Genomic DNA, 13,189 nt, shown 5'->3' on the forward strand with positions numbered 1-13,189 from the left:
CAGGCCAACACTCTATCCACTGAGCCAAGCCGGTTTCTGCTTGGGACACACATTAAAAAAAATAATAATAATTAATTGAGTAACCCAAATTTTCTGCCTATTTCATAGGGTTGTTTGTGAAGATTAAATCAGATGATGATAGCCCTTTGAATATTTTAAAGCACCAATTATAACTCTCCACACCCTCTCACTTATTTGTACTCATTTAGCTTTATGCAATGGAGACAAGATTTTCTAGGAAAATAAATGGCTTTTTCACAAACAGCCAATAAACAAACATATACACATAATACTTAAAAGTCTGTATAACAACTAACATTTAAATAAGCCAAAGGGGAAAACATTATGTGTTAAATATAATTTGTGTCAATTATTAACAAAAGTCGGGCCAGTATTCCCTCAGAGAAAAGTATTTATTCGGGAAAAAAGAAAAATGACAATCCAAAATTGTAGCCATGGCTAACCATGGAGCTTCTTGCTTGGATAAAGAAGAGGAAGTACTTGATAGAGGGGAAGAGGAAGTCCAGGTGAGGGGCTGCCAATACCACGGAGTTCTGTGATAAACATGGAGCTCTTCTTTTTGAAGACAAAGGATGTGAGAATTTCTCCTGTAAGTCCTCCATAGTCCAGTCTAGGCTAAGGCATGGGTCATAAATTTTAACAGGTGCAAGATTGGGTACCTGGAATTTATGGGGGTGGGGGTGGGGAAGGGTGTCATTGACCTTTGTTTTATGAGCTGATATTCTTTTTTTCTTCCACATCTGCTAACTGGGCATAAGTTTAGAATGTCTATCTTTGAAATTGCAGGGCAAAGTCGCCGCATCAAAGCACCCAATAGACTAGGGGTGTCGAACTCAATCAGAGAAGGGGCCAAAATCTAAAATCCAGCCTAAATCGCGGGCCGAATGGTTTACTGAACAGTCATAAACTGACAATGTCATAAACTGACAGCGGAGTGCAGTGATGACAGCGCGGTGCGGGCCACATTGCAAGGCCTGGCAGGCTGGATTTGGCCCGCGGGCCTTGTGTTTGAAACATGTGCAATAGACTAAGCTCCAAGTATGTGGGCCATGCATGTACAAAATATGTTTTGAAAGCTGTCAATTAAGTAAACTAAACTCGTTTACACACCAAGAAAGTGATTTTCGAAAATTATGCTATTCTCAAAGTTCTGCTGCACCAAAGAAAAAGTGGTTAAATAATGAAGGCTCTGATCAAGGAGTCTTGCTTGCAGCCAGGGGAACTCAGGTATAAACCCTTTCATCACCCAGCCAGGGGTCTTCAAACTACGGCCCGCGGGCCACATGCGGCCCGCAGAGGAGTCTGATCTGGCCCGCCAGGTTTTTTGGGCAGTGAGCACAGCCGAGGGGTTATAGTAGGAATTAGTAGTTCATATAGTCTGGCCCTCCAGCTCTCTGAGGGACCGTGATCTGGCCCCCACTTTAAAAAGTTTGAGGACCCCTGATTCCTGCACAGGGTGTAAACGTGGCGGGAGGAGTACTGTTTTGTGTTCCTTTACTGCGATTCAGGTGGCCGGGTCACAGTCTGGGCTTGCTCTGTCAATTCTCCCATGTTCTTTTGGGAGAGAACAGTCTCAGATTTGTCTCTTCGTCCCCACCCTGCAAAGCGGGGAGAGATTTTTGGTTTTTTGGCGAGTCCCTGTCGAAGGCGTGAGCGGGAGAGAAGCGGAAGAAAGCCCCTTCCGGGGACTGAGCGCGCAGCCCGCCAGGCTACAGGGGCTGCGGCTGCCGGTCACGCGATTGACGGCTGCAGGTCACGTGATCGGCACGCGCTGACTGCCGGGAAGGCCAGCTCTCCCGCCGCCTTCGGAGTCTGCGCACTCGCGCTCGGGGCTCCGGTTCCCGCGGTCTGGCAGCTGCTGGCGGGAGAGCCGCTGGCGAGGAGAGGTCCTGAGCGCCGCGGGCGGGTTTGGTGGGGCTGGGGGGATGGCCTGTGCTTGTGGGGGCAGAGGAGAGGGTGCAGGCCTCCCGGGGGCCTCCTGTGGCGTAGGGAGGAGAGAGGGCGGGAAGTGAGGAAGCACGAGGCCGAGTGGCCCGAGGGCCGTGGCGGCCTGAGGGGAAGAGGAGGCCGGGAGCGAGGGCGTGAGGCGCTGTGAGGGCCCTGTCACCCGCTCAGGCCTTGTGTGGTGACGGAACATCTGTTTTTTCCAGAGGGAGAATGGCCTGGTTGTAGAAGTTGTAGTTTGACACGCGTGCACGTGCAGTTGTTCTGAGAGGAGAGAAGAGGTGGGCGAGGACAGGAAGATACAGGGGAAGCGGGCAGAGAACCGCGTCCACGTCGGCTTCTGGGACACAAACCTCCCGGCAGAGCCTGCGGGGCCGGTGGTATTTTCCACGCGACGCCGGTGACGCCGAGGGCGGTGGCATTATAGGGAATTCAGGAAACACATATTTATTCCTTGTTGCTGGCTAATACAAATGAAGACTATATGTGACTAGTCAGCCAAAACAGTGATCGACGTCAGCATAATTTCTCAACATCAAGCTAAATGCTGTAAATGGGTAACTTGAGGTATAGGGACTATGCCGTTCTAGGCTTCAACATTTTTCCTTTAGTAAATGTAATCTTTCAGATTCATAGGGAAGTTATCTTCAGAACTTACAGAAAAGTAACTCAGAGGTAAAATGGGATGCCATGTGAAAGCAGAAGGAGACAGTGGACATAACCACAGGCTGGAAGAGGTCTGGCCTAATCCCAGTTTTACTTGTTTGAAGTTGGTCAGCCATCTTTGCCCCTGTTTTCATGTCTGTAAAAAATGAGGTAAAGTAGACTTAGATGAACAGTGTTTGAGTTCTGAGACATTGTGAAGGTAGAAGCATCTTAAACGAACCCTGGGACAAGGCAGAAGGGCCAAAGACATGAGTTTGGCTGGCTGTACAAAGAGGGAGTAGACGAAAATCCTGGGAATGGTAGGCTAGGCCCAGGTGATGTAGGACTTCGGATGGAATTTGAACTTATTCTGTCTGGAGCAATGAGTACTCAAGGTCAAGTTTTTGAGATAAGGGAATGCAGTCATTCCAGTTTTGAAAGTTAAGGAATATGGTAATCAGAGTTTTGAAAGACTGCCCATACAGCAGTGGGTAGGGTGACTTAGAGAAAGGAGGGATGGGGAGGTTTAGGTAAGTGACAGGTAATGAGAGCCTAAATTAACACTGGCAATGGGTGGAAAGATTCAAGGGATCTGTGTAGCATGGAGTTTGTACTTAAGTTTGGCATTGCTCTAAATTTTGCAGCTCTTACCTCCAGATTATGATGGCAAATCACCTTGTAAAACCTGATACCAGAAATTGCAAGAGACCCAGAGAGTTGGAGGTAATCTGTATGCTCTTCCCAGAGCCTTAATACTTTATTGTATATGCTTCTCAAATATCTTCCACTCAAGAAAGTTCTATTGATAAATGGAATTTAAATTTTCATATTCCCAGAGCTGGGATTGTTCCAGCAGGAACTATATTGACTCCAGCTGCTTGTTTACTAAGTATATGGGAAAACCTCCAAGAAACTATTGGGAGATTTCTTTGTGGTAATTTATGTCTAGAGACACAAGTGCATTCATATCTTTATGAAATCTAGGACTTCCAATACTTATTTTGCTATAATAAGTAGTAGTACTGGAGTTGCTGAAATTTTAAAATTAGAACACACTTCTGCTTTTCTTCACTACTGTTTCCACCAATTGATGTTTAAATTTGGGACATTGTTATCTTGCAAAATTTTTCAAGCATTTGGCTATTGTCTAAATTAAAAGTTTGCTAGATAGCTATGAAAACATCTACTTGTTCAAGGTACAGGAAACTTTTTCATTAAGAGGTTAATAACATTCAAAAAAGTAAAAATAAAATTTAGTATATTGAACCAGGTGCTTGTTGGGACCAAAAGTTTACTTGGTAATAAAATTTCAAATGAATTAGCATTTAATTACAAATATAATTAGCAAATAACAAGAGCCTATAATTTCTAGCATGTTTCCTTTTTTTTATGAAAGGTGTTTTATTTGCTTTAAATAAATAGGACATATATATATATATTCTAAGGATTCTGTTAAATGTTTAGCTGTTTTCTTTTACTTTCTTGTATTAGCCTCAAATGCCAGATAGTCCCCAACTGTCCTCTCCTGGAAAATCAGATGCCTCTTTCTCTGAAAGCTCTGGACTATTTTATAAAGATGAAGCCCTGGAGAAAGATTTGAATGGTGTTGTATAAAATGCTTATATTTCTGTATACTTATTTTTATAATCAGAAGGTTTGTTATATTTCATAACACAGTGTTTTTTTTTTTATAGATATAAGCAAGGAAATTAGTCTAATGTTGTCTACATATGCAAAAATTTTAAGGTAAGTACTTATATTTTCGAGTCTTGATCTTAGAAGTTTTCTTCAGGAAATTCTATATGGGAACTTTATGTTCAGTGACTGCAGAACCTATCCAGTTACTGTAATTTTGGAATTTTTAAATTTGACCTTAATTTCTTATAATAATTTAGTTTGTTATTTTCAAAGAAAAGCCCTTACTTCTTTGTTGAGTGGAAGGGAGGGAGAGAGGGGGAGAGAGGAAAGTGAGAAAAGAGAAACATTGATGTGAGAGATGGGCTGTGATGTTCACACAGTGATCACTTCACCATAAGACACATTTCTGCAAACATATCCCCATCGTTAAGTGAAGCATGACTGTATATAGTTTGATATTAGAATTATAATGTATAAGATACATATTCTGCTGTGTTAGGAGAATTTAAATATTTGTGAGACTAATTTAACTTTTATCAAAGTATTTGTAAATTACTGAAGCTTTCTGATGTTCAAAGCTATTTAAATGAAATAGCTAAAAAACATAGCATAAAAAAGAACATAACCATGATAGTGTGTTTTAATGTTGTAACTATTTAGTCTAACATTAGCCTTTTTTACCCCATCAGTGAGAGAGCAGCAGTAGATGCTTCTTTCATCGATGAAATAGAAGGACTCTTCAAAGAAGCCAATACTATTGAAAACTTTCTAGTACAAAAAAGAGAGCTCCTGAGACAGAGGTTTACAGTTATTGCAAATACACTACACAGTTAAAAGTCGTGTACTTAAAATAAGCTGAGAATTTTAAAACCCATTATTGTTGTAAGGAAATGACATTTATGCTCTGAAAGCTCTCTCCTTGTTAAAATGTATACCTTACACATAAAAGGAGATACACCTTGAATTTCTTTTCTAGACTTAAAGGGGGCTTTAAACTGGATATTAATACCTTCTGAGGGTCAGCTCTTTGGTGTAGTTTATAAAAGTGTAAATTAAATTATTGATTCTTTTATTTTTTTTAACACCCTAGTCTTCAACTTCAAAAAGAGGATTCAATGAGTTAATTTGATGTTTAACAACATTGTACTTTTTTGGGGGAATATTTTATTTAAATAGAAGATAGCATTGGAGATAGTTTTAAAATGTTTTTCATGGTTAGTTTTATAAAAAAATTAAAACCTACAGGTGATTTGTTCAGTTTCTCAATATGTAGAAAACTATATGTGCTCTTGCTATTTAATATAATCATTTTATTATTTCACTATTAGTTATTATACATGATTAATAAAAGTTTTTTGTTTATAATTATTTTCTTGTGCTATAATAAAAACCAGAAATAACCAGACCTCATATGAGTTGGCTTTTTTTAGTACAACGATGAATTGTACTTAGAAGCATTAACAGTTGTGTGGTATGGGATAAAATTAGTGGTCCAAATGTAAAGAGATTGGGTAAACAACAAGGTGACTGTTGAGTTATTTAAATCCTATTATAATTCAGAAACTAAACTAGTAGATCTCTAATACTTATCTAGCTAAAAATTTTCCCTTTGATGGAAGATACTACTATGACTTTATTGCAAATTTTCAATATGTCATATAATTATACTAGAGGCCCGGTGCATGAAATTCGCCTGCACTCTTTCCAATCTGGGACCCCTCGAGGGATGCTCAACTGCCCGTTTAGATCCGATCCCAATAGGGAGGGCAGTTAGGGATGACCAGGACTGCTGGCTCCCAACTGCTCGCCTGCCTGCATTCTTTTTTTCTTTTTTTTTCTTTTTTTAATATATTTTATTGATTTTTTACAGAGAGGAAGGGAGAAGGATAGAGAGTTAGAAACATTGATGAGAGAGAATCATTGATCAGCTGCCTCTTGCACACCCCCTACTGGCGATGTGTCCGCAACCAAGGTACATGCCCTTGACCGGAATCGAACCCAGGACCCTTCAATCCGCAGGCTGACGCTCTATTCACTGAGCCAAACCCGTTTCGGTCTGCCTGCATTCTTAATTGCCCCTAACCGTTTCTGCCTGCCAGCCTGATCACCCCCTGACCATTCCCCTGCCAGCCCGATTGCCCCTAACTGCCCTCCCCTGCAGGCATGGTCACCCCCAACTGCCGTCCCCTGCTGGCCCAGTCATCCCTAACTTCCCTCCCTTGCCAGCCTGGTCATCCCTAACTGCCCTCCCCTGCAGGCTTGATCGCCTTCCACTGCTCTTCCTTGCAGGCCTGGTCCCTCCCAACTGCCTTCCCCTGCAGGCCATCTTGTGGCAGCCGTCTTGTGTCCACATGGGGGCAGCCATCTTGTGTGTTGGAGTGACAATTTGCATATTACTCTTTAATTAGGATGACATAACTATATTAATCAGATTTTAAAAAATCACAGCACTCATTTTAAAATCATATAGATACTTTAATCCAGTGTTTTTCAACCTTTTTTGGGCAAAGGCACACTTGTTTCATGAAAAAAATCACGAGGCACACCACCATTAGAAAATGTTAAAAAATTTAACTCTGTGCCTATATTGACTATATATAAAGTAATTCTCTTGAATAGGAATCAAATAAACACAAAGAAAGTATTTTATAATTACTTTATTATGAAATATTAAGTAAACAAAATAGTGAAAAATTATAAAATTCTTGTCTTGTCTGCACCTACGGCACACCAGGCAACATCTCGCGGCACACTAGTGTGCAGCGGAACAGCGGTTGAAAAACGCTGCTTTAATCTATTGTAAGTGTAGTTTGCTGATATAAGCAATCACAAATTTGGACATACTTACAAACAATACCACAAGGAATTTGTTATTTTTTAGGTGGTTAGCATGTTTATCTTGCAGCCTTTTAAATCCTATCTAATAAAGAGGGAATATGCTAATTGACTGCCATGCCCTCAAAGATGGCAGTGCTCCCAGCCACAAGATGGCGATGCCCAGTTCCCTTAACCCTGCGGGGCAGCAGGTGTGCCTGCTTCTGGAGTCCCCCAGTCTCCTCAGCCCCGCAGCTGCTGAGGGCCAGCTCGAGGTGCAGGCAAGCCTCAGATGGTGGCTGCCCAGCTTCCCAGGGACACCCAAGGCTCAGGTAACCAAGGCTGGCCGAGGTGTTGCCAGCAGTAGTAGCAGCAGAGGTGTGATGGAGGTGCCACCTTCCCCTGATTTCCAGGTCGCCTCCCACCCCTGAGGGCTCCCAGACTGAGAGAGGGCAAGCCCGGCTGAGGGATCCCTCCCATCCTCTAGTGTTAAAATAAAATCTCATTTAATGAAATGACTATTTGAAGATATATATATATACTTACCACATAGCATAAATATTGTACTAATACAAGGAAGGATTAAAAACAGTAAGAGAACATTTTCTAAAAATATTGTTTATTAAGTGGAAAAATTATTAGGTTTGTATAGGGGTACACTAATGGAGGGCAATGAAGTAACTAATAGAAATGGGATTTTTTAATATTAAATGCAGTCAGAAGATGGTATTTGAATTAATATGCCTTATCACCTGGATTTTGAGTTATTCTGTTACCTTGTAGAATTCTTGAATGTTCTAAATACAAAGATGACTATACTGGCCCATCATTAGAAGTAGAGTTAATTTTTTCCTAAGCATTTATTATTAATGTGAAAGCCAAGGCTAACAGAATGTTTCAGAACAGATTTCATAATATACTGGTTAAAACTTGATGGTGTTATCATTGTTCAGCATCTGATTCTTCCCTGTGCAGGTACAGAGTATTGATTTGATCTCTTTATTTGGTATATTAACACTGGAACTGATTTTTAGTGAAAAAATGTGTTTACCGGTCAGAACAAAAGGCAAAAGTTCCTGAATGCCTAATTAAGGCTTATTTTTGTCAAATTTTATTCAGATAAACAAGAATAATTATCTCACCTCTGGAGATATACTATTGTAGGAATACTATTGCCCTTTAATTTACACTTCTAATATTTCAATAAAATTTTGCAAGTTTATACTTTTCACTGATTACAAACCAAAATACATATCGAATATCTTTGTGCATCATATTATGCTAGGCACTGTGGGAAATACAGAATAGTTTAAGATACTCTTTGCTCTCCTTTCTGAAAATTTAACCACTCCTTTCTTGAAATACACTTACATGCCTTTGTTGGGAAACATGACATGTAAATGTTAAAAGTATCTCTGTGGCAGTGGTAGTACCTCCTAGTGGGAGCAAGAGGGTCAAAGGGTTTTTGTAAAGGAAAGGGAGGATCATTCAGGCAGGGAAAAGGTTCAAAGGCCCAGAAGAACAAAAATGTGGTATATTTAGAGTTATTTTACTGGATTGAGCATTTACAAAGGGGAATAATGTAGAAACTGCTAGAGTAGGGGTTACATTTTGTTTCTTGATATTAATTCGTAGCACTGTATTTGATACATTGGTGCTCAAAAACGTTTGTTAAATTAATAAAATTATGTATCGTTATAACTTTTTATAAAGGACATACCTTCACAGGGCCCTATTTATACTAGATCATGAGAAAATGCTTTGCAAATTAAATGAATACAAAAGAAAAGGAAGAATGAAATGCTAGAAAGGCAGAGAGACAAAGGATTAAAGGTTGGTTGTGACCAGATTGTAGAGTCCTTTGGTGATTACATTTGGACTTAATTCTGTACTGAAAGGGGAGATCTGAATCTTTCAGAGGAGAGAGGTGGCTTAATGAAATCCATTCATGGCTCAACTGCTTATAGTGCGAGGACATTTGAAAAGGAGAGTTAGGGAGGGAGACCAGTATTTCAAACAGCTGCTCAGTATAGACAGGTTGTTGGGACACATCTTGGAAAGGAGCCTTAAGAGAGATTGCCTGTGCTTTGAAGCCTTGCCTCTGTCCCCTCCCCTCAACTTTCCCTCCTATTCTGTCAGTGATCCAGAGACATTCCTGCTAGTGAGTGAGAGGATTTGGAAACCACAGGATCTGCTGCTACTTAATATAAAAACGTTTCTTCAACTCTTTCTTTGTTTTATCAGCAATCTTCCTTCCATTGCAGTGGGATTCAGATCTGTGACAGTACACCGGATCCCAGGTGGGTGTTTACCCCTTCCTCCTTTTCCTTCCAGCAGGAACATAGAATTATGTGCCTTTTCTGAAGAATACTGGCAGCTTCTGAGGTTTTCCACTCTTTTTGGAGCAGATACAGGCAGCCAGTACAGAGCTGGGAGTCAAGAGAGTCAGGATTTGTTTACTTGTCAGGGAAACAACCTTTCCATTGTGTATTTTATACAACATATAGGGGCACGATTCAGGGTTTCAGGATTCTCTTGAATCTGTAATAGGAAGACTATTCACTATTTAGACCTTTCTCAAGTGAAAAATCACTGCTGTATCCTCTAATGTGAATGTTTGGTTCTTCTATTTGCATTCTTGGGACTTCCTTAAAACATCTGCTATTGTTTTCTAGTGTTCTATTGTAGCTACTATTGTTACATGATTTTATTTCTTGAAATTGGCTGATAGGGAGCTATGAGAAATATTACTGATATGCACTATACATTTTTAAAATTATTTAATTCAATAATTCAATGCAAGGCAGCAATGTGTTAGGTGTGGGGATGAAGGCAAAATCAAGATCCTGTACTCAAGGAGTACTGGTAGTAGATGTTATCAAATTTGTTTATCTTTATTGCACAAAATAATAAAGTAGGCGATTTAGCAGATGGGAAATTTTTTTTTTTTTTTTTTAGTTGATTTTGTACAGAGAGGAAGGGAGAGAGATAGAGAGTTAGAAACATCGATGAGAGAGAGTCATCGATCAGCTGCCTCTTGCACACCCCCTACTGGGGATGTGCCCGCAACCAAGGTACATGCCCTTGACCGGAATCAAACCCAGACCCTTCAGTCCCCAAGCCGACGCTCTATCCACTGAGCCAAACCGGTCTCGGCGCAGATGGGAAATTGCATTGGTAGGGGAAAAGTGAAGAATTCTTGTTTGACATGTTGGGCCACTTGCAAAAAGTAATTGGTAAATTAAGGTTCAAGGAAGACTGGTGAGATTAAAGAGTAAAGGTCCAAGGTCAGACCTCAAGAACCCATTCATGAGGTGATAAGGAGAAGAGGAGTCAATGAAGGAAGTTAACATTTGAAAATTAGTACTGTCATTATATTTGGTTATGATGATAGATATGAATGGGAGGTATTATTTCCCATTTATCTCCAGTATCCTTGTTTAGCATTAAAAAACCTATGGTTCAGAGTGATTAGTAACTTGCCCAAAGTGTCATCTAATAGTAGTAAAGCTGGCATAAAGCAAACAAGAGGGAACAGGACTGTTTGAAAAGTGCAATGTCAGGGAAGGCAACATTTTAGAAAGGGGTTCTAGGAGGTGTTGACCACAATATCAAGTACAATAGCAAGGCTGAAGAGCATGCTATAGAGTACAGAACATATAGACATTTAATATTTTCTAAAACATAAAATGTTTTAAATCCATGAAACTCTATTCAGACAAATGTCCTATCAGGGTATTCAATTTAATTCTGCTTAAATACGAAGAGTAAAATACCTAACCTCAGGGAATTTATTTTAATCTAAGAGGAGAATAAGACAAGTATGCATATATTAACAAAAATAGTAAGACAAATACTTGAGGGTTTCCTCCTCTAGGTTTTCAAAGCCTCCTCTTTATACCTTTAATACTGTGGTTCTCAAATTTTACTATGCCTAAGATACCTGCTTATGATACCCCAGAAATTCTGATTTTTTAGGTCCAAAGTGGAGTCCATGAATCTGCATGTTAGTCATAGAACCAGGTATTCTGTTTCAAATAGTCCTCAGTCTATACTTTGAGAAATAGTGCTCAAACAAAACACCAATTACAGTGTAAATTACCTCTTTGTATGTCTGTTTACTAGGTGGTAAGTTCCTTTACCCCTTCCTCCTTTTCCTTCCAGCAGGAACATAGAATTATGTGCCTTTTCTGGGCTCTAGTATTTTTTTAGATACTCAGGGCTCTAGTATTTTTTTATCCCTCAGTTGTGCCTAACACTTTGTTGATTGATCATTTAAAAAAAATGTATTTTATTGAATTTTTACAGAGAGGAAGGGAGAGGGATAAAGAGCTAGAAACACTGATGAAAAAGAAACGTCGGTCAGCTGCCTCTTGCACACCTCCAACTGGGGATTTGCCCGAAACTAAGGTACATGCCCTTGATAGGAATCGAACCTGGGACTTGTTAGTTCACTGGCCAACACTCTATCCACTGAGCCAAACCATTCAGGACTGTTGATTGGTCATTAAAATTTACACGAATAGCCCTGGTCAGGTTGGCTCAGTTGGTTAGAGCATTGTACTGTACACCAAGAGATTGTGGGTTTGATTCCTAGTCAGGGCACATACATGGGTTGAGGGTCCCATCCCTGGTCAGGGAAACTGATGTTTCTCTCTCTTTCCCTCCCTTCCTTCCTCTTTCTGAAAATAAATGAAACATATCCTGGGGTAAGGCTTAAAAACAAACAAACAAACAAAAAAAAACACGCTACATGAATAATAGCTAACATTTTTTGAATATTTACAATTTCTAAAACTTTTCATAACCTAATTCATTTATTTTTTTGTATCCTTAGGAGCAATAAGAATTATTATTATTCCCATCTTAGAAAGGAGGAAATAGCACAGAGAGGTTAATTATCTTGCTCAAGGCTATTTATTTGGAAAATGGTAGGCCAAGATTCCAACCCAAGCATTCTGGAGCCAGGCATAGGCTGGGTCCACACTATTATGTATTACAATATGCTGCCTTGTTGTTTTTAAAAAAATATATTTTATTGATTTTTTTAGAGGAAGAGAGAGGGCTAGAGAGTTAGAAACATCGATCAGCTGCCTCTTGCACACACCCTATGTGTTCCCACAACCAAGGTACAAGCCCTTGACGGGAATTGAACCTGGGACCTTTCAGTCCGTAGGCCAACGCTCTATCCACTGAGCCAAACCAAACCGGCTTCAGCTATGCTGCCTCTTAAAAAAAAAGAAAGAAAGAAAGAAAAAAAAGTGGTATTTAAAATTGACTTCGAGCAATAGATGAGATTTTCTTAGGGATAGATTATTGGGAAGGGCATTCAGGATAAAAGTAAATTTTATTTTGGAAATCAGGAACTAGTCAGGTTTGAATTGTTACATATGGCGAAGTAGGTTTCATGTGCTTTAAACTAAATTAAAAAAATTCTTTATTGATTAAAGTATTACATATGTCTCCTTTGCCCCCCTGCTGACATTTCCCCAGCCACTCGCACCCCCAGCACATGCCCTCACCCCCCTAGTGTCTGTATCCATTGTTTATGCTTATAGGAATGCATACAAATCCTTTGGTTGATCTCTTACCTCTCCCCCCCCACTTCTCTCTGCTTTCCATCCTGAGGTTTGACAATCTGTTTGATGCTTCTCTGTCTCTGGATCTGTTTTTATTCATCAGTTTATGTTGTTAATTATATTCCACAAATGAATGAGATCATGTGATATTTATCTTTCTCTGACTGGCTTATTTCGCTTAGCATAATGCTCTCCAGCTCCATCCATGCTGTTGCAAATGGTAAGAGTTTCTTCTTTTTTATGGAGGAGTAGTATTCCATTGTGTAGATGTACCACCATTTTTTAATCCATGCATCTGCTGATGGGCACTTATACTGTTTTCAAATCTTAGCTATTGTAAATTGTGCTGCTATGAACATAGGGGTGCATATATCCTTTCTGATAGGTGCTTCTATAAACTAAATTTTTGAAAGATTTGAAAGAAATGGGATAATAGATGTAATACTGTAGAAGAGTTTGCTAGAAGAATGCAAATCTCACTTCAGAGGAATAGTGTCCCTATGTGTTATTCTAGTTTAGATTTTTATATCACTATTTCAGTTTCATGA

The 13,189-nt window shown here is 39.7% G+C and overlaps 1 protein-coding gene across 4 annotated transcripts in view; it reads left to right on the plus strand.

The window, feature by feature from the left end:
* Window positions 1-13,189, plus strand: part of LOC311627404 (succinate dehydrogenase [ubiquinone] cytochrome b small subunit, mitochondrial) — a 115,279-nt gene that overhangs the window by 65,243 nt on the left and 36,847 nt on the right. For 3 of the 4 annotated variants that reach the window (XM_084893878.1, XM_084893879.1, XM_084893880.1), the window contains 4 exons: window positions 3,255-3,333; window positions 4,102-4,213; window positions 4,305-4,356; window positions 9,307-9,362. In XM_084893878.1, coding sequence (XP_084750004.1) covers window positions 3,255-3,333; window positions 4,102-4,213; window positions 4,305-4,356; window positions 9,307-9,362 — 299 coding nt within the window. Of the gene's footprint in view, window positions 1-3,254; window positions 3,334-4,101; window positions 4,214-4,304; window positions 4,357-4,937; window positions 5,654-9,306; window positions 9,363-13,189 lie in introns of those variants that run through there. The other variant, XM_084893881.1, reaches the window with a different exon arrangement.

The sequence above is a fragment of the Pipistrellus hanaki genome (genome assembly GCF_964339955.1).
Source record: "Pipistrellus hanaki genome assembly, chromosome: 9".
Taxonomy (NCBI): domain Eukaryota; kingdom Metazoa; phylum Chordata; class Mammalia; order Chiroptera; family Vespertilionidae; genus Pipistrellus; species Pipistrellus hanaki.